A 23,934-nucleotide genomic window follows, 5' to 3' on the forward strand; every position below is an offset into this window, starting at 1 on the left:
GCGCCTCCCGGTGCTTATTGGCGCGCTGGTGCTGCTCTTCGATGTGGCAGACGCGGCCTGCGCACGTGGCGTGTACAACAACAAGATCTGTTCGGGCCACGGGACGTGCAACCCGCGCAACTTGTGCGAGTGCGACGCGCGCCACTTCGGCTTCGACTGCTCGCAGAGTCCGTCGTGCCTTGCTTCGAGCGATTCGTTCCATGTTATCTTACTCTAGTTGCTGTGTGTTATGTGGTAGAGCGCTGTCCGCTGGGGCCGGCGTGGGTGGCTCCTGCGCGAGCGACGGACGATGCGCACTACCCCGTCGAGTGCTCGAACAAGGGCGTGTGCGACTACGAAGAGGGCTCCTGCACCTGCGACGAAGGCTTTGTGGGCTCCGCGTGCCAGCGGCGTACGTGTCTGGGTCAATGGAGAGCGCGGTGGAGTAGTGTCTAGAGACTTATGGCTTGTTATGCTATCATTGCAGTGGAGTGCCCCAATGCCTGTGCCGGCGCAGGCCGGTGTTTGTCGCTGAAAGAGCTGTCGGCAACGTATGCAGTAGGGTCGGAGCCGCTCTATGATAGTGTATGGGACGCCGAGATGATCTACGGATGCAAGTGCCGCAAGGGCTACCACGCCTACGACTGCTCGCTGCGTACGTTCAAACTCTACAGCTGCGATGTTTGAATTGTTGGCGTAACAATAATATTACTGTTGGACTGCTATCCAGGGTCTTGTCCTCGCGGTGATGACCCGCTGACTACGGGTCAAAAGAATGAGGTGCAGATTGTGCAATGTACGGCGACTGGAGGGTCGTTTTTCCTCTTCTTCAATGGGCAGGGTGCACAAGTTCCCTATGATGCCGCGCTCGACCAGTTCCAGAGCATTCTCGCGACAATCCCAGGTTTTCCCCAAGTGAAGGTCACATTCGGCGGGACAGCGAAGACGGTTTGCAGCAGTGCGACGGCAAACGCCATTTTAATCGAGTTCATCTACGATTTCGGGCCGTACGAAGTCGCCCTTGTCGTCTACAGGTTGCGTTAGCCTCCGCCTCATACTCGCGATTTTTGCACTTTGTTTGTGAGTTTTTAGGCAACCTCCGATTAAAGTCATGGGGACGCTGAAGGGCGTCGCTTATCTCACAGGAGGCAGCGTGTTCGCGACATCTGCAGGCGGCATCTTGGCTGGCAGAACTTCGGTTCAAGGATCAAAGGAATGGGAGTTCTGCAGCAATCGAGGCGACTGCAACTATGGTGAGGAATGCATGTGCTAACGTACCCATAGGAGTTCTTGCTAACTTTTGAAGTTAATCCCCAGAAACCGGTCAGTGCGTGTGCTTCCTTAACCCCATGCCGGGCTATCGGTCCAGCGACGGATATGGAAATCCAGGAGCGCGCGGCGACTGTGGCTGTGCCAACGACAAGAACATGTACGGAGGATCGATCTTGGCCTGTGTGGGGGAGCTCGCTTGTAGCGGCCACGGCTACTGCACGGGCTCGCCATCGTTCAAATGCGTTTGCGAGAAGGGATGGACCACCGGAGACTGTTCCGCAAGTATGCGCCAAGAGCGTACCATGCTATGAGCTCTTCAATTGCTGACGCTGTGGATTTGAATTTTGATTCGCAACAGGAACTTGTCCTACCGGTCCGTCCTGGTTTACCGCTCCGTCAGCGAGCAATACCGTGCACAACCAATGGACAATGTGTTCCGATGTTGGAGCTTGCGACCAGACTACAGGCCAATGTTCCTGTTACACTCCATTTGAGGGAGCCGCGTGCGAGTTCAGTGAGTACTAGCACAAGTCAACGCAGCGCGGTTGATAAGGAATTCATAATCTGCCTTCTCTTGTGTAGTGAAATGTCCTGGTGAACCAGTTTGTAGCGGCCACGGAGAATGCATGAGTATCCGACGGCTTTCGTTGGAAGCTGACGTGGACTCCCCATCGCTTCGCTTCGACTACGGAGCCGACCCAAATAATGTCCAGACATTTGACCGTGACAATATTCTCGGCTGCAAGTGCGACCCAGGATACGAGGGCTACGACTGCAGCAAACGTAAGTACCATGTTTGCATTGTTCGAATGAAACCCAGTCACTCACTATTCATGATCGACCAGGCTCCTGTCCTAGGGGCGATGATCCAGTGACAACCGACCAAGTGGATGAGATCCAGGTGTTGAAGTGTACGGCGACGGGTGGCGTCTTCCGCCTTCAGTATCGCTCCTCAACATCGATCGATATCCCTTTCAATGCTGGAGCTAGTGCGCTCCGTGATATCCTCATGACTTCATTCGGATTCGAAGGTCCTGTCGTCACGTACTCCACCGGTACACAAGCCTGCACTGCTCCAGCATCCCCAGCCAATATCATCACTATCACATTCCCAGTAGATCACGGCGATATTCCACCGCTGCGAGCTGTCACGACAGATCTCACCTCAACTGGTGGGGCCATGAGCTTCGTCACCGCGGACAACGGGGTTGCTATCGGTGGGGTTGCAAGTCAACGGGGTACCAAGGAAAACGCAGTCTGCTCCAACAGAGGCTACTGCAATTACCTACAAGGAACCTGCACGTGCGCGTTCGGATATGGCAGTAGCGATGGCCGTGGGAACCGCGGGAACAGGGACGACTGCGGCTACATATTGCCCAAGGTCAAGTACATAGCTCAGGAATAATAAATCACCACCTAGGAAGCTCTGGATGCTATGATGAACTATCAAAAATAGAAATTGTCTTCGAGTTCTGTGCAAGTCCTCTGCGGATCGTTCCTCATTGTCCTAGTTAAACTTTGACGAAGGACGAAGCAAATGCGTGATCCTGGCGATGACACGGCAAGCTCAGGCAAGGTGATGCGCCGGGCTGCGTCCGCATTGACCCCGTCGAGCCAACCTAATCGGCATAAAAGGTATGTTTTGAATTGATACAGAAACGTATCAGCCACTGACTTCCCCTCATTTTGCTGCAGGGACTCACTCAGTCGCCGCACGCTAGCCTCGTCCGAGTTTAACCGTCTTGTTGCTCGCGAAGGTGCAAAATCTGTGGATACACTGGTATGGTGTAGTCACTTATCAATCCAAACTTTGGTTTTACCTTTCGGATCAGGCTTAAACCAGCAAAAAGTCGAACTGGACGACAACAGCATGAACGGTTTGTTTCTCAGTAATGATAACCATTGACACACACGAGCTCATTGTGTATATGACAGATGCGATATCTCCAGCGAAGATCAAACTGGATCGAGCTCTGCAAATAAAAGACCGCTGTGATCGAGAGCTTCAAGCTTTGTGTGAGTCCAAGCGCCGTCGCTACCGAACCCTTTCATTATTGGATGGCCACGACGAGCTTATACTACTGGAGCAGGAGAAGCCCAACGAGAGCCTAATTCGAGGTACATGTCCTCGATACCTAGCAGGGTTAACCCCTTAATTGACCTCTACTTGGTTGTTGACGATAGATAAACGGGAGTTGGAGCGCTTGATGAGGAAACTTTCTTCTCCGGCTATGAGTCATTTTGCCTCCACTCAGTCCGAGTTCGTGCACCTTCTCCAGGGCTGCTCCGCTTGCAGCAACCGGTTGGCATTTTGCGCTGCGTGTGCCGACAAGGCGTCCGAGTTCTTCAATGGGTTCACGTCAGCCGAGCTTTTCGCTCTCTACGGCAGCGATTTGCCTCCCGCCAACGAAACTGAACTCGCAAGCTTTGTCGACGCCGTCACCACCCGTGAGGCTCGAGCAATTCGTAACGAGTACGCAGATATGTAGCGCCAATGGAATTTAAAAAAATTAAACAAGTTTACATCAAGCCCTTGCATACCGCAAAGCTTTAATCATCGAGTTGGATGGCAACGTAGATCCACGCATCATATGCATTCGTCCTCTGACAAGATACGAACCGGAAATTCTTCCAACATTTGTAGCCACTGGGTGTCGCTCAGAACGCCAGGGAAAGTTTGTCAATCGAACATGTCTTCGTCCTCAAACAGCGTACTGTACCGCACCGCGGGTCGTTAGCTGGTGGGGTTTCCTCATTGTGCAATTTGACCAGTTCCCAACAATGTCAACTTTCGAGTCGTACCGAAGCATCAACAAGGGCTGCATTCCGGCAAATGCCAAGCTCCAGGCGTCTCCCACACACCCCGGCCAAGCTCTCCGCATGCGTCAACTCGGTAGCAAGGGGAAGCTCTTCGACGGCGGTCAGCCAATGGGCCGACCCGACAAGCTGGGCCAGCTCGCAATGTCCAAGTCGTTGTCGTCCTTCGCCAATGACCCAGTGAAAAGCGACTCCTTGATCGCCCTCGGGGCGCTCGCAGCGTTCGGTGCTGCATCGTACGGTCTGCTTCGAAGCCACTGGGAGCGGAACTCAATGGTGCAAGACCTCAACGAGCGTGAACGCAAAGAGTACCTGCTCAAGCAGCGGGCGCGTGTGAAGCAAGAGCGAGAGGAGCTGCAGCGCTTCGAGAACGCGCAAGTATTCAAGATCGTGGTCACAGGAGTGCTGCTGGCACTGGCTGCGCTAGTGCTGCTGTACAAGGGTTGGTTCTTTCTCCTGCTCGCTCTCCTGCTCGCTTTCAGTGTGCTGGTCTGCACTTTCGCCTGAGTGATCCCCAGTCCGAGGGAAGAGTTGTCATGAAACAGAAATGCTCCTAGTGTAGTAGTAAAGCAAAGTGGATGTTGTGAACGAAGTACAAAAGTAAATTTCCGGCGTGCAGTTTGAATGACCAAGATAAGTTGTGTATAGTGCTACGACTTTATCTGCATAATTGACCATTGTTCTTCTTAGCTTAGGCATGTTTCGCTAGCTTTCGTGATACTTCTTAAGCCAAGTCCGTCTCGCGAACTTCGTCGACACCGGCGAGCTCCACTTCGGCAGGATCCACCGCTTTGCTGCTTAGCACTGACTTGGCCTCCGGGTCTTCCCCTCCGTGAGCTTGCTGGCGCTTACGCAAGTTATCCAGCGTCGTGGCCGACGGCGCGTACAAGTAGCACAGCGTGTACACGTAGACGTTGAAAATGGTTTGGAGCGAGGTCCACGCGCCTCCGCTGGACGGGGTCGGAGAGAACGCTCCGTTGGCCAGACCCGAGAACGAGGCGATGATCATCAACAGACTCAGCCCCACCAAGTACCGGTAGCGCATACGGCGAGCTCGGATCTCCTTGACGCTCATAACGATCAAGATGCAGTACCACACGATAAACGCAGCGCTGAGAAGCCCACACAACACCTTAAGCAGAGCGAAGTTGCTGTTCTCGGCCAGGGGGTCCCACGTGACGTCGTTGTTGCGGTTGTACTTGATGTAGCCGTAGTAAATGGTCATGATGAGCCAGAAGAAGGCCACGAAGAGGAGCTTCGGCGCGAAGAAGCGAGTATTGGACACACCGTTCTCCTTGCCTTGCAGGCGCAGGTTGTCGATCGAGACCAGCCAGAAGAGCAGCAGCATCTGGAAGAAGGTCACCTGGAAGCCCACGCTGAGGATGCGAGCCGCGTTGCTGCCGTACCTCGCCTCGGCCGCGTAGAACGGGTCGTTGAACAGAATCAGCGACAGAACCAGCGCCATGACGAAGCCCTGCTCGACGTTCTGCTCGCGTGACGACAGCTTGTTGACGCTGAAGATGTACCAGCCAGCGAAGATCGCCGAGAGGAAGAGGAAGAAGAGCTTCATGCCGATGAGCCAGTTGGTGAACGCCTCCGTGCCCCAAGTCTTGCGGAACTGGACGTTTGAGCCGTTCAGGGCCAAGTTCTCGGTGGAGTTCAACAGCACGTCCACCTGGTAGTCGTTGAAGTCGATGTCTCCGAAGCGCAGGAAGTAGGCGGCATCGCAGTACGCCTCGCCCTCCTCACACTCGACCGTGACGGTCTTCTGGACGACGTTGGTGATGATGTCGGCGTACGTCTGGTTGCCGCTGGTCTCGTTGAGGTAGAAGCCCTTGACGTGTGGAGTCATGGTGACGTCGAAAGACCGCGCGGTCTTCTGCAGGTTCGGGAACGCGGCCTCCAGGTAGAAGTAGCGGTTGAGCTGCGTGAACCCGTTGAGGCCGAACGTGTAGTGGACCACGTGCAGACTCTGCTCGGTGCTCGCGAACGGCCGGTTCGTGCGGTTCGTGCACGCGTCGAACATGCAGCTCAGCACCGACCGCTGCTCATTAGTAGACAGACTCAGGACCTCGTCGATAGCGGACACTGTTCCATTCGCGTCCGTGTCCTCGACGGTCGTCGTGCTGTTAGTGGAGTTGAGGCATTCGTTGTACAAGCTGATGGAGAAGTCGGACGTGCAGCGCGTGGGGATGCTGGTCCAGTCGGAATTGGCCACCGCTGGCGAACCGCTGAAGCCGATGAGCACGAAGAGAGCGAGGAACGTGACTGCGATGCCCGACACGAGCAGCAGCTTCAGCATGGAAATGACCTCGATCCGCATGAAGCTGCCGTCCTCGCCCCGCTCCGCAGGTTTCGACTTCATTGTTTCTTTGGTTACTTCGCCTTGTTGGGCGATAGAAAACTTCGAGTCGTTGGAAAAGCGAAAATGGCGTCGAGACTGCACGCCTGCGATGGTGATCAACTAAATAAAAATATTTGTCCGTTTTTCTCCTTCCTCACTTGTTGAAACCCCTGCGCCGATGCCCTTCAGGCAACAGTCCCAGTACCGCTACTTGAAGTCTAAGTCTAGTTGGTCGATGCATTGCGCTAACAGCCTGAAACGAATACGTGTTGCGGAAGCCTAGATATTCATGATGCTGCTCACTCAGGCACGAACAAGCGTCTTGGCCTAGACCATCGCAGTGCTCACAGCCACTGCTGCCGCCCAACTTGCGTTCGGAGCTTCTGGAGGATCTGGAGGCGCCTCAAGTGGAGCTACTCAACCGCTTCGGCTGAAAGTCCGTCCTCGCTTCTCGTCATGATGTCCAGCTCCAGTTGGATTCCCTGCGCCACCACTTTCTTGAGTTCGACTTCGTCTGCCATGGATGGTTTTGCTCGTTGTTGAGAACCGTCAACGTCCCGTCGTGGCTTCACCCGCCGATCTTCAGCTCCTTCTGCGTCCTCACGTCTCGATTTTGCTCGCGACTGTCGAGCACTCACTTTCTCGACTGAAACCGCGTGCTGTATGATCCGAGGGCTCAAAACGTTCTGCCACTTCTCGTGGTTCACGAGCTCCCAGGCCGAATCCCAGTCCCCGAACCTCTTGTTCTTGGCACGGACCGCAGCCTTCGCACACTTGAAAGCCTCTTTCCGACGCGACAACGCGTACCGGAGGTTGATTTGGCACTTGCTCCACTTCTCCATGAACAGCGTTAGGAACTCGACCAAGTGTGGGTGCATCTCCTCCCACTGCACCCGAAGCCCCTCAGCCGTCTTAAGCCGTCCAGTCAATGGCAAGTTGTCGGCGTAGTCGGATTGAATCTTGGTCCAGAATTCTTGCGAGTCTTGTGCCTCATGAGTCAAAGCCGCGGCGATCCATGCACTGGTGAGAGCCAACCGCTCCTCGGGATTGAAGTGTGCTGCAGCAGTCGTGGAGGTCGTAGTAAGAGTCGAGGAATTGGGGTCCACTTGGTTCGAGTATGGGGACAACTCGCAGCTGAAAGCCTCGTGTGGAGTTTGAGTTCCGCGCACCAATCCTCAACCTCCGTCTTCATCGTCTTTGACGTGTTGCCTCCGTGCCGTAAGTTTTGAAGTGAATGGCAGCAGGAGGCGAAAGGGAAGAAGGTGATTTCTTTTTAGTGGGACGAAGTAACGTGGGTGACGTGTTTAGCGTTGAGCTCAGGTCCGGCGATTTCGCCATGAAGTGGTTGAATGCCAGCCGCGAGTTTGAAAACAAAAACGAAAAAAAATCACGTGCCAAGGTTCCTGGCAGTTCCAATCAAGAAGTTTATATAACGTAAGAGCGCGCAAAGTACAATAGTGACAGCTTATCTAGTGATATAGTACATGCATTGTGGCTTTCATCCGTTTTGGCAAATCGGGTGGTCCAAGATCCGATATATCGGGCCCGATTTGCTGGAGGGCTCACATTTAGTAGGAAGGGTTGAGGGAAGCAAACTATATCTGACCCGATTTGCGTCGAGTTGCGAAGTAGGGGCCAGAAATGCCGCTTTTCGCCGGCAAAAGGGACCGCCGCGAAAGCATGTCTGGGGCCTCTCAGATCGGCGGGGCACGAAGTTGCAGCGGCCGTAGATGATCACACAGGTAATTTAGCTGGCCATAGTGCTATGAAGTGGCTATATACAGTGCACTATTGTCCCCAACGTATTGCAGTTCTAATGCGTCATGAGAGGTGGGGAGGTATGGCCAACTTGAAATGCCTTCCCTCTGAGCCTTATGCTACTAACCGATCATGTAGAAGCTCCATTTTATATAAATCGGACTCCGAGATAACACGTCAAATCGGGCGGCAAAATTGTTGAAAACCACAATAACCGCGGGCGATATCTCCCGTGAGTCACGGGAGATATCGCCCGCGGTATTACCGGCCGTGAGTGATTTTGTTCCCCGAGTGAATTGTCTGTACACCTCGATAACGATTCGTTGGACGCGGCAGTCCTCGCTGAGAGTTGTTGCTGCTCCAGACTGGGAACACCTGGTTTCGGTCTGTACACCTTCACCTAGCTAGCCCTAATTGCCGTTTTGCATCCGACCAGCGTATAGCGTATATGGCTGGCCGATAAGAATAGTTTCGAAACGGAGCGCGAGGGGCGCAAGGAGCGCAAGGAGCGCAGCGGAGCAAATGGGGCGGATTGCAGGAGACCGGGCTGCATCATCGGGCGGCGTCGGCAAGGATTGAATGTGGCGCTCCGGAGAAAGTTTGCGATAGCAGCGGAGAACGCTCCAGCTCTACCGCCCGCGACTTGTCGTGAGCGGCTGGGCATCTAATTGCGTCGGAGTGTGATCGCGACGTGGCCTCCGGAAGAGGGCTGTCAAGGTACGCCGACGTGGTCGCTTTACTGATTGGGAGATTGAGGGAGTCCTGGCTAAACGTTTGTGTCTTGTGCCAGACGGCTGAAGTGTATAGCTACGACCCGGCCCAAATACGAGCTTGGCGGCGAGTGCTCCAGGCACACCCAGAACAGTCCACAGGACCTGCAGCTTGAGCAACAAGGTCTTACAACAAGAGAAACAAATGGATCAACGCCGTTTATTAGAGTGTCAGTCCTCTCGACCAACCAAGTCGTATGAAAGCATCGGTCTAGCTGTCTTTGAAGTAGTCCGCGTAATGTACGATAATCTTCAAGTTGTTGTTGTGGTATCCTACAGTTGTCCACGTGAAAAATAGTGGCCACATTCTCCGGTTTCAACTCGTCCTTGTACTTCCATTTCCTAAACAGCATGGTCAGTACTTTACTGAAAGGAAGCTCAACACCGGAGTGGGCAACATCCTGGAGAACCCGACGTTTAAAACTTACAGAAGTACATTGCCGTGTACAACAAGAAGTTCCCAGACAGTGGCGTGACTATGGTTGGGTCGCTCACGGCGCGCTACGGAGACGAAGCCGTTGCGCGCGCACTCGAAGCTGCGGCTAAATGAACAGGCGAAGCACCCTCTGGCTGGCTATACTATCGAGGCCTGGCGGAGCTACCTGGACGTGTTCAATAAGCGGCTGCTGCTGCGTCAAGCAAGTAAAATTGACGAGCTCTCGGTATTCAGAGAGGCCTACGGGGATCGCGGGTTGGCAACAACGCTTCTGAGGGCAAACGGTAGCAGAGAAGCGCGGAGTAGAGCCAACGTTTTGCAGCGGGCGCAGTTTAAGGACTGGTCAGAGAAACGTGTGCGCCCCGAGGACGTTCTCACGAAACTTTACAAGGTGGACCGGATTACTAGCGACGACAACATGGTTGTGGACGCGTATATAAAGTGGCTTGCAAACGAAGCCAAGAAGTAGGACAACGAGTACTGGTCAACCGAGCACCGCTCTGTCGACGCGTCAACTTTGAAGCATTTATCAGAGTATACGGCGACTAGAGATCTATCGAGACGAAAACTAGTGGAGTGCCACTTCGCAAAGCTCAAGTCTAATGAGGTGTCCTTCGTACTTTCAGCACTATAAGGTGATCGTGTACTTCAATAGAAGCGTTATCGATAGCTTGCGACGGCTTTTGTAGAATGTGATACATGCATTACAGTAGCAGTGAATACTGATCGACGAAGAATGCGGATGAAGGGATGAGGCTAGACGCTTCGAAAATACGCGCTGGAATACGTGGATACATACTGACCTACTACTTCGTATACCTCACGAGACTTTCGTAGCCCGAGTGCTGTCGTTCCCGGCACCAGCTACGAGTGTCCCTGTTGTCCGGCTTGCAGTCGGACTTTACGCAAAATCCGGGAGCGTTGCAAACGAAGATACTCGACCGCCTCGGCTGAAAGTCCGTCCTCGTTGTAGGTCATGATTTCCACCTCGAGTTGGCGCTCCATCACTTCCAGTCTCTTCTCTTCGGCGGCTTCATTCAGTCGAGATAGACTGGCGTCAGTCGAATCAGCCTCTGTGTCACTTCGACGCTGCCTCACCCGTCGAGGTGGCGGGTCATTCGCGGCGGCTCCAGCTTCTTCATCTTTTGGTTCTTCACGCGACAAAGCACTCAGCTTGTTCGGCGTAGCAGCACCCACTTCTTCGGAGAGATCTTCGTCTGGTACCAGCAATGGCTTGACGAGCGTGCCCCATTTTGCGTGGTTCACGAGAAGTCTTACCGTAACTTCGTGCGAAAATGGGCGCCCATGTTCCTCTTGGAACGCGTTGCGCGCAGACGAAAAGGCTTCTTCCTGAGATGCTTCTGCTTCTTGACTGCTCAAACAGGAGCCCACCCACTGGTCGCAAAACAGCGTGAGAAACTCAACCAGACTCGGCAGAATTGAGAGCCACTGCGCGTGGAGTTCATAGACGGATCGTGCCCGCTCCTCTGTTCCGGCACCGGAGTATTCATCTCGAACCCATTCCCAGAACGAGCGACCGATTTCATCATTTAAATCTTTGGCAATCTCTCGGGTCAGCTGAACATCATCATAGCCTGTAGACTCTTCGACGACCTTGATCCATGCGCGACTCAAGCATTCCTGTTCAGCAGGAGTGAAGTCCGCTTCGGAAGACGTCCTCGCGGTCGTGCTGACACTGTGAGTAGAGCTTCGGGTCTTGCGCTTCTTCCCACACATAGCGTCGGCTTGCTTGGTTTTGTCGGAATTTGCCAACTAGTGCCAACTTCTCGGCTCGTCCTTTTCTTTCAAGAGATTTCTTGGTTTAATCGTTGGCAAGGGGTGAGTTTTGCAGTGCACCTGCACCATGCAGCTTCTGCAAATGCCGCATTCGTCTTCTGACCGTCAGTGGGACATTGCACCCACGAGCTGCTTTACACTCGAAACTAGACTTTTGAAAAGGTCGATGTGTACACGGAGCGCCAGATCCGAAGTGGCAACCAAGAAACAACTGGAAAAGCCCACCGTATCGTATCGCTCGAGCTGGTATGGGTTGTGATCCGAGTCTTCTGCATTGACGAGTTGATCACGAGAAGTGTGTTTGCATGGGGCAACCAAGGCAATTGTGCAGATCGAGTTCAAGTTTTTTTTCTCGTGGGGATGATATTCACTGTCAGGATCAAATTGAGATAATGGCAACAGAGGCCACTAGCAGCGACGCAAAATGCTTGGAGCTCGCTCGAGAGGAAGCTCTCACACCACCAGTGATCCTGGCGGCAGCTGGAACTGACCAGCGCAAGGAAATCGCAGCTATCGCGTCAGGAGCCGAAAAGTTACAATACAGGAATGGTCACGAATTAATTAATTTACTTACTTACTCCCGCGTGTCTTTTGGAGAATCTGCTGTCTCCGCACGTGCAAGTACTCAACCGCTTCTGGGCTCAAGCCAGCTTCACTCTGTGTCATCACCTGCAGGTCTGAATGATTCGTGATCCATTCCAGCCATTGCGCCGACAAAGCCGCTTGCAGCTATCGCGATCAGCGACTTAATCGAAGGCGGGGAGCTGGGGTCGAGAGCTTGTCGACACGTTGCTGACGCTGCTTCAGCTGAGGCGGTGCCACACTCGTCACTCACGGGGGAAACGGTATTCGGCTCTTCAGAACTCTCACATGTAGTTTCGTCGCATTGATCCGTCTGTCCCAGAGAAGAAGTCCCCGATGAAACTCCAGGAGCGCTTGACCCGAGAATCAATGGCCTTAGAACGCTTTCCCAGTCAGTGTGACGCTCCAAAACCTCCTAGGCTGCACGGTGCTGGAACCAGTGCTCGTGCTGAGTCCAAAACGCCTCTTGTGCGCGTAGAATTACCACTTCGCGATCGGCTCGGCGGACGTCAGCCTTCTTCGCTAGCTCTGCCTCATAGAGTAAGTGAAATGCAGCGATGCACTCTTTGATTCTCAGCCACTCGTCCTTGAGTACGCCATCGATGTCGCCGCGGCAGTCAGGCTTGGCCACCAGATCGAAGTAGACACTCGACACCAAGAACCAGAACCACTTGTTCGACTCCTCCAACCTCGGCGACATGTCTGCACAACTGCAGGAGACGTCGGCCCACGCCAGCGCCAGATGAACGGCTTCCACACGTTGCTCAGTTTCCTCGTCTTGATTTGGACTTTCAGTCGCTAATTCTTTGCGTTCTCTCCACTTTGAACAACTCCCGAGGGCTGCTGATCTGCGGTTGGCGTCTCGTTTCCAGAGCCACCCTGAGCATCCTGCCCTCTAACAGCTCTCGCTGTTTGAATCACTCTACTTCGTTTCACCGGTTTCTTCCCGATGCCTCGTTGTGTGCTGCTGGAATGCGTCGGCGTCACTACTGCAGCTGCCCTCACCTCGTCAACGCAGCCTCCAGCATGGCGCTCTTGGGCTCCGCAGCCCAGCTCCTCTGTCTCCAGATTACCAATCACTTGGTAACGAGCTTGCGAGTCCCCTTCATTCACCTCCACTTCCTCTGCCGAATCCACGTATTGATGTACCCTATGGGGCGCCTTCTTCCGGCGTTTGGCACCTGATACTCGCTGCTTCTTGCTCGAGCCCAGAACAGCGCTCGAACGTCTTGCTGCACTCGCACCATCCACTTCTTCAGTCTCACGAGTACGTGGAACCACCTTCCCCTCATCGTCCACAGGTGCGTCTCCGTGGCCACGACAATGCTTCTGCAGTGTCGTCAATGCTGCTGCTTGTTTGCAACCCCCCGCAGTCGCAGCAGGAGCAGGAGCAGCACCATTCTCGACTTCCTCTCGAAGCACCAACGGCTTCAGCACCCGCTCCCAGTCTCCGTGGTGCGTTAGCAGGTTCCACACGTCCAAGAGGTCGAAGCGCTGCCCCGTCCTCTCCTGGAAGGCGTCCACCGCTCTCTCCAGCAGCTTCTGGTAGTCCCGGGACGGCAGCGAGTCCAAGGTCGTGACGGGTCCATTGGGCCATAACTCCGTCAATATGGAGTGGAAGTGCGCCACACTCGGCCGCATGCCTTCCCATAGCTGTCGCAGTGTGTGGGCGCCTTTGCTTTCGCTGGAGTGCAGCGCCTTCGCGTTGTAGCCTTGGTGCACCCAGGACCAGAAGAGCTCGGCCTCCTCTTTCGAGTACTGGCCGCTGCCGGGACAGGACGACGCCAGCAGCTCCGGCGTGAGCGACTCGATGCTGCACACGGCGCTGGCCCACGACAGCGCGAGCGCCACGAAGGAGTCCGAGGCCCACGGGATGGGAGCGCATCTTCCTTTTTCGACGCCCCGCGCGATAAAATAACCTATCTCAGTGGCTCAGGTTGCTGGTAGAGGGTGAGCGAAACAACTTGAGCCACCTCCAAACCCGGATTTCTATGGAGTTGTACAGATTGGCTCAGGTTGCTCGTTGAGGGTGTTTGTCCACTTCTAACTGCTTCTAAACACTTAATTAGAATTCAAGTCCAAACTAAACTATGGCTTCATCTTACCGGTAATTGAATCTACAGTTCTAAAATAGAAATCCTAGATTTCGTAATTTAATTAGAAATTTGCTAACCATTAAGAATGCACCCATCTTCTGAAGTCGTAACAGATGGATACATTCTTAACCTTACAACACTGTTCTAATTTAGGGCTCCTAAATGCTGTGGATGCCTACTACAACGAACGGCGCTTCGCGGGTGGCCTCCACTATCGCTGTGGCGGTAAAGGTCGCAAGTCCGTCATTGTTTTGCTAGGTTTTTAGCTGCCCCACGCGCTGCTGTCGCCCACCACCTTGTGTACTCGTTCGTTACGGCATTGTCGAGCTTTGTAAGCTTTTCTTCGGATTTCATCCTGAAAATTTTCGGCACAACTTCATCGGGGGCGATTTTCCTCGAAATCCACGAGTTGAAGAGCTCACGCTCGAATTCCATCGCAATAAGACCCGACTCCTCGTCGTGTTTCGCCTTTTGAATCATCCCGGCAAAGTCACGTCTGCCAAAGACCTTCTTCAGTACCTTGAATTCTGTGGTCTTGGCCTTGGCTTCGGCGTGATTGTTGTAAACATTAAAGTAGCTACGCCAAGCTTTGTAAACGTTGCCCTTGAGCGGGTTGTACGCCATGTCAAGCTCCAGTTTCCCGAAAACACCGCCGTAAGAGGCGCTATTGTGCCAAAGACGGAATTGCTCGGCCTGCAGCTTCTCCGCCAGCGCCTTCGTCTTCGGATTGGTAGAGCTCATAGCTGCTTCGAGCATGCCCGCCAGAGCATGGTCGCCATACTTGTTGGTGAGGGTCCCCACCACCGTCACGTCACTTTCAGGGAACTTATTCTTGTAGCGGGCAACGTACTTGGTCAGTTTCTTCAGCTTCCGTCGGTTGGACAGGAGATCGTCAACTTTGTCGTCGAACTTGAGAAGGGCAAGCGCGTCGTCCGCGGACTTCCCCTCGTTCAGCAGATTGCGCAGGTCGAATTTCAGCTGGACCTTGGACGCCAGTCCCGTGATTGCGCCTCCGATTGCGTCTCCAATTGCGCGCTCTTCTTCGTCGTCACCTTCCGCCCGGTTTTCATTCCGCAGCATTCTCGTGGTCGGAGCATCGTTCTTGGCAGCAATAAACGAGTGGGCGATAGCTGGAGGGGACGTCTTTGCGGCTGCAGCATCGGCAGCTGAGAGGAGGACGGCAGCAGCCAGCAGTGCGATGATACCGTGAAGACGCATTTGCTTGCTTCAGCAAAGTTCACCCTGTGAGTTTTGGGGCGCAAAAGGCCGAATGAATACCAAAAAGGCTTTGGCGAGGCGGCTGTGTGATAGACTCGGTTTCACTGAGTCTCAGTGAGACTGGGCACCTGCCGTACATCCCGTATGCTGTATCATTGGGAAGGTGACCCAAGCGGAAACCATACAATTTGTGCAATTGTGAGCTGTACTCTTCACCTGGCCAAGCGATTCGTCACTATATGGCCCCTGAGCTCTTGCAAGTTGCAACCAAGTGGCCAAGGGCAATCAACTCATGACTGTGATCAATGCACTCACTGCTAAAGTAAAGTTGGACGCGAGATTATCCGAACGGAGGACGTTCAAAATATAGCACTAGACTCGGGAGATATTTGCCCCAATGCCGTACCTTATGCAGCTACAGTTGGCGTGGTTTGACGCTGGGGTAGTGCTCGCTTAGCCAGTCGAAGATGTTGTCAGAAGGGAAGTCTGCATCCGGCTCGTACATGTCCATGAAGACGTCGCGCTTTCGGGTGGCGCGGAAGGCCTCGGTCGTGCAGCCTTCCCGGCGCTGTGAGTGCAGGAACAGCACGAGGTCGAAGTCCCAGAATCTCGCTGCCAAGTCCACCGCGACCTTGGTGCATCCTTCGATCCGATGCTCGTGCAACCACTGAACCACGTGCAGGTGACCCGCAGCCACTGCTTCCTCCATCGCGCGGATAGTGCACCCCTCCGATCGATTGTCGTGGAACCACTTGACCACCGCTAGGTTGCCCGAAGCGGCCGCGTTATCCATCGCATGGGTCGTACATCCTCCCACTTGGTGATTATGCAGCCACTTGATAATGTCCAGATGCCCTAGAGCTGCTGCTGCGTCCATAGCGGCCGTTGTGCAGCCCTCGGCACGGTTCATGTGAAGCCACTTGACGACTTCTAGATGGCCTTGAGCTGCTGCGTTGTCCATGGCTCTGGTCGTACACCCTTCCGACCGGTTTGTGTGCAACCACTTCACGACTTCGAGATGCCCGCCACTGGCCGCATCATCCATCGCCAGCACCGTGCACCCCTCTCGCCGGTTCTCATGTAGCCATTGCATCACCTCGAGGTGTCCCTGTGCAGCGGCAGAGTCCATGGCCCGAGCCGTGCACCCCTCCGGTCTGTGCGCGTGGAGCCACTGCACCACATCCAAACAATTGTAAGCCGCCGCGGAGTCCATGGCATTCGTAGAGCCCGTTGGCCCCGTCCCCAGTATAGCCCGGCCGCTAGCGTCAGTATAGTTTCCTCGGGCCGTCATCCTGACCGATATCTGGTGCAAATACTTGACCACAGGAAGGTGCCGCGCTGCTGTATCGATCAAATGCGGGCGATGGAACGGGTTCCAGCCTGGAGGTACAGCGGCACCGAAGAGATCGATCTCAGCGCCGAACGACTCCACCAGCCACTCCACCAGATCCAGATCCCCCAACGCGACCGCCCCCGCCATCGTCTTCTCCGAAATCCACATTGGCGGGTCTCTCTGCATCCGCAGCATGCCGCGCACGGGGGATTCAGTGAGCGGGTAGTATCGCTGCTCGCGAATGTGTTTCCAGTATCGAGTATAAAGACGCTTGGCCATATCCAGACATCCAAGCCTCGCCGCCGCTTCAAGCGCTCGACCAGCTTCCAGCAGTTTGTTCCTGATCAGCCACATGACCATGTCCAGTCGACAGGCGTTCATCGCTACCCACACCGCAAGGAAGGCGTTGCGCGCGTAGCCGTTCTTCAGCAGCCACCTCATCATACTCAAGTGGCCTCCCAGCACGGCTTCTCGCATGAAGTCTTGCGGGCTGCCACACAGCAACTCCCTGGCGTTCTCGCCGACCATGAGCCCCTCGCGGTCTTCTTGCATGAGCTCCATGATGTTCTCCATTGGCGCTTCAGGCTCCCGTCCCCTCATTCCTGCTGCAACACGAGCGGCGACAGCTTCTTGCAAGAGCTGCTCCAGGTTAGGCGGAAAGAGTCCCCCAGCACCTGCAGGCTGCGCGCCTTGCTGGGCTGGCACGACTGCAGCTACAGCTGCAGCAGGAGGATTGCCCCTTGCCTGCTGACCAACGCGCATGGCCAAGCTGAACGCTCCAACCATTGTAACCACAGCAGGGATAGCTGCACCAGTCCCCGTAGTGGCCCCTTCAGCGTTCATGCGTATCGGGATGAACAGCCCCATCGCAAGCCGTTCGATCTCCTCCTCCTCCCTCCGCATCATGTCGTCCAAGTCGTCTTCCCCATCGCCAAGCGTGTCAAACTCACGCGCTGCCACGCGGGTCCTGTACTCGGCACAGAACCATCGGAGCATCTTGACGTCTCCGTTGCGCACTGCGTTGAACAGCGCCGCGCGGATGCAGCGCGGGACCCGCGGCGTGTTGTCGTGTAGCCACTGCACCACGTGCATGTTGTCCTTCCTCTCGGCCGCTCTGGCCATGTCGTGGCGTCCCCAGCGGACGACGTTGCCCTCTTGAGCCTCAACTTCATCTCGCCCCGCTCTACCGCCCTCCATCTTGGCAGGAAGCTCGTGCTGCTTGAAGAACTCGAGCAGCTCCAGCTTCCCCGCTGCTGCAGCCTCCTGCACCGCCCCAAAAGGCACAATGCAGCCGTGGAAGTGCGCATAGAGCCACTGCGCCAGTTCCATGGCCTTGTCCTGCTTCACGGCCTCCACGATGGCCCGACGGAACTGGAAGCGTCTGTAGTGTCTGTCCGTGCGCAGGAACTTCCTGCGGGACCAGCGGCCGCCGTTGCCGGGGCCCAGCGAGGCCGGGGACGGCTCCGTCTCGGGCGCAGAGCCCTGCCAGATGTGCTCCAGCAGCGCCGCCGAGTTCATCTTGCACGCCTGCCAGAGCTCCATCTCCACCGCCGAGTCCAGGAAGGCCGTGACCGAGTCCTGCACGAGCGACGCGAAGATGGCCCGGGACCGCAGCACGAGCGTCGCGGCCAGGAACGGCGGAGGGGACGGCAGCGCGGACTCGGACGCCATCACTTCGCTGCTTCTTGTGCCCAAGGAGGGAAATTCGGATATGTGTCTGAGGGCAGGAACGGCCAAGTTGAAGATGTTGAAGTTGGCTACGCTTGGTTTCACTATGGTCGAGTGTAGTGACGAATTACATTCCGCCGTTCGAAATAAAAGCCAGAGCCGTATTTATTTTCTGCCGCTGGCTCCGTCGGTCCCGAAGGACAGCCCGACTTTCGCGTGACAAAAAGTCTAGAGCTTACGTGGTAGAATTCAGGTTTTGGTGCACGATTCGGTAGCTCTAGCAGTTGTGATGTTGAGAGATCATGCCTTCCTGCACCTCGAAAGCAACGTTTGGACGTGTGTTATTGATTGAAACTGCATGTGTATCTGGGGGTGCTAGAGGCTAAATGCCAGCTAATGAGCAGTGTGTTGTGGGCAAACATTCGCCGGCGCATCGAAAACACTGTAAGTTGGCTTCGAGATTAGAAGTTACTAGCGCTTGCTGGTGATGGTTTCCGCCCCGAGGGCATCATGGGCGCAAGACTCACTTAGAGGTAAGGAGGTGATTGGTAGTGCTACAGTAATTTGCCTCAATAGCGCAATGGCTACATGTATACATTATTTAAGATAATTGCATAGGAGAGGCTAGCGGGACTCCCATTGGGTGGATTTGGGGTATAGACAGCTACCCGTTTCAGCAGGTTATTGGATGTCACGACTGCGCTATTGAGGCAAATTACTGTACTACAACAGGGTGATCTCCCCGCCATCAAGACGGATTTGCCAATAACTACACTGCCTACGGTAATTAGTCTGTGTGCGGAAATAGTCTATGTTCGAAAATAGTCTTGGTCAGACTATTTATTGTACTGGTCAAAATGTAGAATTCATAATTAGTCGGACCACTTCAACTTCAAAATTAGTCTAGTCTTAGCAAAAATATAGTCTAGGTCAGACTATTTATTGTCTAAGAGCAATGAACCATTCGATCAAAAATAGTCTAGGTCAGACTAATTACCGTAGGCAGTGTAGCGCAACAACTTAGTCCATTTATATTGTGGTAGCTAGCAAAACGAGACGTTCATTAAGCAGTTAATCAACTTCTTCTTCTTCAACAGGGTGATCCAGATGTTCCTTGAAGGTGAAGCGAGCGACATGGGAGGCTATCAATGACAGCGACATTAGAGCAAGCTTACAAGCCGAATGCTTGCAGTGCACTCGGACAGCTTAGGCTATGATATCGTAGCCCAAGTAAGATGCGAGGCGTTCACAATGTACAGCAATCGACTGAGTGTACCAACATGTGGGGCCTAACACGTACTACTGGTAGTACTTTTGCCACGCAGCTTTAGTAAGTCCCCACGCCACCTCCAGCGCCGTCGCCACCTGACCACAGTTCGACGGACGACACCATCGCCAAGGGTAAGTCGTGCCCGAAGGCCCTGCGCTACTATGCAGCAATACACGGCGAAACCACCAAGCTAGACCCGGAGGAGCGATGCCCACGTACAATGAGGAGGAGGTGGTGGTAGGGGGGGGGGGGGGGCAACGACCTCTTCGAGGTTGTCGTGCTGCGATCACAGCGGAAACATTGAGCGGCTACTTCATCACTGATGAATCATGAGCTTGCTCCCATGTGTACTGGGCGGTCGAAGCTACTGTAACAACTTGCCAAGTCAGGCATCAGCGAGCAGTAGATAGTCTAGCGTATACATTGCTTGAAGCTATGCTTTATTTAGCACCAGATGGACGAGATAAAGATTACTACTATAATACTATTAGTATTGCTACTGTAGTATTGCGTACATTTTCTAAATGTAGATTGTACATAACAAAGCCGTGCTCTGCCCGGAACAGCTCTGGATTTTACGTTGCTCTTGGGCATATAAGGAGGAATTACTCCAGCTTGGTAGCTCTTGTAAAAAGCTATGCAAGTACTTAGTAGTAGATTTGTAGCCATGAGTTATACTGATTTAAGCTACCACTATGCTACGCACCCCGCGCGGTCCTCCGACCTTAAACGCTCGCTACGCTTACTTGGACAGATGCCAGGTTCAGGAGTAGAGCTTCAGTTTGGACAGCCCAGCCGGCCAAGGAAAATTTTTACTACGAGAGCTATGCGTAGGCTGGGATAGCTAAAGGATTTTGTGTGAGGTAATGCCACGCGACAATTCTGGGGAAATTACGAAAAACAACAATTTACGTAGCTGTGGGTGCGTTCAATTCTCGTTATATATTTATTTCGATAGTGATAGGGAGGCAGCGTGCTGTAAAAAAAAAACGAAGCGTTAACGTCCTGGCCGAGCTCGTGCAATTTAGGCACTGACCGGTAGCGCCAGCGAGAATTCAGCGCGTTGTAGACAAGGTCTATGTTTTCATAAGGTTGCTGAGCATTGTCTGGGAGACCATTTTTCTACTAGTATTTGTTTTATCCTGAAAGTGCAAGTTCTGCATTAGTTGTTCTCAGACAGATAGTTTAGAAGAAATACTCTCAGATGCAGTATGCCGATGTGACAGAATCGAAAACTATACTTCGTTCGAAGTAAGTAAAGTGAACGCGTGTGCTTCTAGTAGGCGTTAGTATAGAACCCGCTATATACTTTAGTGTCCGGTACAGTGGTTGGCGACTACTTGTGCAACTGCGCGTTGGGGGTTAAGCCACAACTCTATGGACGGTTCTAATAGTCGAATGCAGGCAGATACTGCGGCTGCAAAGCAGGCGCAGAAGATGCCTGTGGATAGCGGTTTTGCCAGCACAAGGTTTGATATAACACAATATTCCAGTCAAGAAGCGCGGTTAGTGGACGATAACTACGGCCATCTACTGCGCCTGCTTCGAAGCCGCAGCATCTGGCCGGTAATACATGATAGTTCAGTGAGAAATGATGCAGTCCTGTTTACTTTTAAAACCTTGCAAACAATTATTTTGCTCTTTGCACTCTCGCTAATTGCGATTTCGATGTCTCCTGAACGTTACCTGTAACTGGGAATACATTTCGTGACGAACTAAGGGTTGTGAGGCTGGTACTTGTAAGCCAGCAAGCTGGTCTCCCAGGATACATGCTCTAGCTAGATGAAGCAGCTATGAGCAGATAGTATTTCAAACACGCACCGTTATGGATCAATCAGGAACCGGACGATGTCATCCGATTCTTTCGCTTCGCGCCTTGAGCTCAGGACGTTAGAGAGCATGTCTGTGTTTTCAAGGTAATATAGTTAGTTTAAATTACTTGCTCTTGTACTGTAGATGGACGAGCTGCCACACGCTGCCACACCAGATCGGCAAATAGTTTTCATATATGCTGTCGTTTGAGAGGCCGACCGTCGGCCTAACGGCTACACGATTAGCTGACGTTCCTTGAGTTGACGATGTCGGCGTCGGCACTATTTCCGGGGTCGGCTCGCAGCTGCTGGGGCACATATCGGTGAGCTACGGCAACAAGCGTAAGCTAAGAACATCGCTCATCAGCGACGTGGTGCCGAAGACCGGCGAGCAGCGCTGATCTCGGCAACGATTCCTCGCAGCACTCGTGTCCAAATGCGACGAATACGGAATTTTCGAAATGCTCTCCATCACTCTCGAGCTTGTCTCGGACTTGAGATTGATGGAGAGCATAGGCGATATTCAGTTAACTTCAGTTACCGAGCCAGTTTTTCGGCTTCAGTATTACCGGCTTCAGTTACCGAGGTGCCGCCAAAGTAATCTGTGTTGGGCTGGCCACAGCACTCCCTCCGGGGTTACTGCTATCCCAGAAAAAGGAGGCACCTAGAACCCCGCTTTTCTAGTTTGTAGTGGTGCTATCTAATTGCGCGGACCATGTATGTTGCGCTGATACGAAGAGATCGCTAGGTGATAATAGTATCTTATACAGTATACATGCAGCTCTATGGGTGTATGAAAGCATCGGCACGGCAACTAGCTTACGAGAGACAAGTATAGCTAGCACGACGACGGGCAGATGAGGGCATTTTGTCTGAGTGTCGGCCCGTTCGGTTGTTCTGCAGCGAGGTAAGTCCAGCTGGTTCGGTGCCACACCAGCGGAGTTTTTACCGTGAGCACGGGGGGACCGACAAAGCTGAACTGAGACTCGGTTGTATCGCTACTCTAGTTCTAAGGAACGGCCTGTGGTCTGGATCACTCATCATTTTCTCTGCGTTTTCATACAACTTTCCTTAGGATTACACGGAGAATGAATTTGTTAGGAATACACGGTCACTTCTTACGATTGAAGCACAGGAGATCGCGCTAGAATCTACGCCATGATCGCTGCGGCCTTTATGGTGACAAGCTGCAGGGGCTGTCCTACTCCGAGTGGCGCGGCTAACCTTTAGGCTGCTTGCGTCTTGGCCCCCACGTTTTTCGGATAATCCTGTAGGTTGGTACAGTTTGTCTAGAGAACTAATGTCTTAATTGGTAGGTTTGTAGCCGAGCGATTTTGGTTTGCTTCAACGGACTTGCATACCGTTTTCAGGTGCACATCCAGCCCAATTCTCTAGTTGGCCATTTTTGGCGCCCCCAATTTTTTTCCGGCTGCCTGATGTACATGTACTGTCGCCGCATCAATTTCACGAGGAAAAATTAGATATAGAGCGAAAGTATGGCATTCCTGGCTAGTTCGTGATAGCTTTTTGGGAAGTGGGCGTATTTCAACTTGTGTTCCTGGATATGCATGCATTCGCAGCTCCTTTAGCCTCCCCCCGATCTCTTCAGCCATGAACGAGTGTTGATACCCTACGGGTTCTCGCCAAAAAAGGATATGGCGCCAGCCGCTACGGCAGCTTGATAGGAAAACTCGATTACGGCTTCCATTAACCACAACAACTCTGGGGGTCAATGAACTCGCTCATCAAAGCAGACGTTGCGACGTAATTGTAGGAATGAACTCTTATTATTACGTGTACAGCACACGGTGGGATCGACATCGTCGTTGTTATAGTGTAAAGCGCTGCCGAAATCATCACCACTGGAACACTTCAAGGCGGGATCCCGTCAGCATGTTGACCGAGCGAAAAAAATCGGATGGATGTTGCTTGCGCGGTAGATAAATTAGATGTCGCAGGTATATATAATTGATTAGGGAGTATCAAATGTAATAGGTAATTTTTCTTAATCTCAACCCGATGGGTCAACATAGCAGCATAAATTGATTAGGGAGCAGGTTATTTAATATAACAGGAATCTCGACTGCATATGTGAGCAGCAATAAATATCATATTGGTCAGGTATTTGATGCAAGAATAATGGTACCTCAGTGGCATCCACCTATGGACTCTGGATAAAATCCAGAGATAGTACGTAGTACTAAGGTTCAGGCAATATAGTACTTTAACTGTAGTATTTGTTGAAAATCAATGATCTCCATCTCCTGGGTCGTTGGGTTGGCATCAAGGAAATGTACAAGGGTGTAGTTGTGCTCATGCCTCTCCTGTATGTTTGCAGCACTCTGAAGCGGGTAACCAAACCTGCATGAAGAGCCTTGGATGATATGACGGACAGAAAACGATGGTTTCTTATCTTGGATCACACTCCTGCATGCAGTTATGAGTTTATTAGCAACAATGAGCAAGAAGTTGTTCTTGGTGGCGTCGTATCCGAAAGATCGCAACCAGCTCATACAGGGCAGACACTTTTCTTCGGCTGGACCTTCAATCCCGACATTTCTCCAAACTGTTGTAGAAGGTGGTTCAGCGGAACGATTTGACGAGTAGCTGATAGAAAAACTGTACAATCATCTACGAATCCATTAAAAACCTGTCGTCTACCTCCAGAACCCGGAATTTTCAGAACATTAATTTCAGGGTGAGAAGCAATCGCTCGACCAAGAAAATCAATCGCCAAAATAAAGAGAAGAGGTGCGAGCGGGCATCCTTGACGAATTCCTGAA

At 53.1% G+C, this 23,934-nt stretch overlaps 9 protein-coding genes across 9 annotated transcripts; 4 read left to right on the plus strand and 5 right to left on the minus strand.

Moving 5' to 3' along the window:
• Positions 1-41: 41 nt before the first annotated feature.
• On the plus strand, positions 42-2,656 carry PHYSODRAFT_536029 (hypothetical protein; the record flags this gene model as incomplete). The annotated part of the gene is made up of 9 exons (XM_009541636.1): positions 42-167; positions 241-391; positions 467-634; positions 710-986; positions 1,072-1,232; positions 1,297-1,533; positions 1,610-1,765; positions 1,834-2,034; positions 2,097-2,656. 9 exons carry the CDS (start codon positions 42-44, stop codon positions 2,654-2,656), a joined length of 2,037 nt encoding a protein of 678 aa, XP_009539931.1.
• A 541-nt stretch (positions 2,657-3,197) lies between these two features.
• On the plus strand, positions 3,198-3,632 carry PHYSODRAFT_461280 (hypothetical protein; the record flags this gene model as incomplete). The annotated part of the gene is made up of 2 exons (XM_009541637.1): positions 3,198-3,369; positions 3,436-3,632. Coding segments are annotated over 2 exons (369 nt in total), but the record flags the coding sequence as incomplete, so codon positions are not given.
• Positions 3,633-4,032: 400 nt separating this feature from the next.
• PHYSODRAFT_343113 (hypothetical protein) lies at positions 4,033-4,575 on the plus strand (the record flags this gene model as incomplete). The annotated part of the gene is made up of 1 exon (XM_009541638.1): positions 4,033-4,575. The coding sequence occupies one exon, from the start codon at positions 4,033-4,035 to the stop codon at positions 4,573-4,575; it is 543 nt and encodes a 180-aa protein (XP_009539933.1).
• Positions 4,576-4,792: 217 nt separating this feature from the next.
• On the minus strand, positions 4,793-6,433 carry PHYSODRAFT_535948 (hypothetical protein; the record flags this gene model as incomplete). The annotated part of the gene is made up of 2 exons (XM_009541639.1): positions 4,793-4,862; positions 4,947-6,433. The coding sequence occupies 2 exons, from the start codon at positions 6,431-6,433 to the stop codon at positions 4,793-4,795; spliced, it is 1,557 nt and encodes a 518-aa protein (XP_009539934.1).
• A 392-nt stretch (positions 6,434-6,825) lies between these two features.
• Positions 6,826-7,604, minus strand: PHYSODRAFT_308181 (hypothetical protein; the record flags this gene model as incomplete). Its single annotated transcript, XM_009541640.1, has 2 exons — positions 6,826-7,546; positions 7,582-7,604. 2 exons carry the CDS (start codon positions 7,602-7,604, stop codon positions 6,826-6,828), a joined length of 744 nt encoding a protein of 247 aa, XP_009539935.1.
• Positions 7,605-9,291: 1,687 nt separating this feature from the next.
• On the plus strand, positions 9,292-9,845 carry PHYSODRAFT_308182 (hypothetical protein; the record flags this gene model as incomplete). The annotated part of the gene is made up of 2 exons (XM_009541641.1): positions 9,292-9,294; positions 9,495-9,845. 2 exons carry the CDS (start codon positions 9,292-9,294, stop codon positions 9,843-9,845), a joined length of 354 nt encoding a protein of 117 aa, XP_009539936.1.
• A 395-nt stretch (positions 9,846-10,240) lies between these two features.
• Positions 10,241-11,113, minus strand: PHYSODRAFT_308183 (hypothetical protein; the record flags this gene model as incomplete). Its single annotated transcript, XM_009541642.1, has 1 exon — positions 10,241-11,113. The coding sequence occupies one exon, from the start codon at positions 11,111-11,113 to the stop codon at positions 10,241-10,243; it is 873 nt and encodes a 290-aa protein (XP_009539937.1).
• A 2,981-nt stretch (positions 11,114-14,094) lies between these two features.
• Positions 14,095-15,069, minus strand: PHYSODRAFT_292784 (hypothetical protein; the record flags this gene model as incomplete). The annotated part of the gene is made up of 1 exon (XM_009541643.1): positions 14,095-15,069. The coding sequence occupies one exon, from the start codon at positions 15,067-15,069 to the stop codon at positions 14,095-14,097; it is 975 nt and encodes a 324-aa protein (XP_009539938.1).
• Positions 15,070-16,810: 1,741 nt separating this feature from the next.
• Positions 16,811-18,085, minus strand: PHYSODRAFT_444601 (hypothetical protein; the record flags this gene model as incomplete). Its single annotated transcript, XM_009541644.1, has 3 exons — positions 16,811-16,980; positions 17,353-17,554; positions 17,687-18,085. Coding segments are annotated over 3 exons (771 nt in total), but the record flags the coding sequence as incomplete, so codon positions are not given.
• Positions 18,086-23,934: the final 5,849 nt, after the last annotated feature.

Source organism: Phytophthora sojae (genome assembly GCF_000149755.1).
Source record: "Phytophthora sojae unplaced genomic scaffold PHYSOscaffold_27, whole genome shotgun sequence".
Lineage (NCBI taxonomy): Eukaryota > Oomycota > Peronosporomycetes > Peronosporales > Peronosporaceae > Phytophthora > Phytophthora sojae.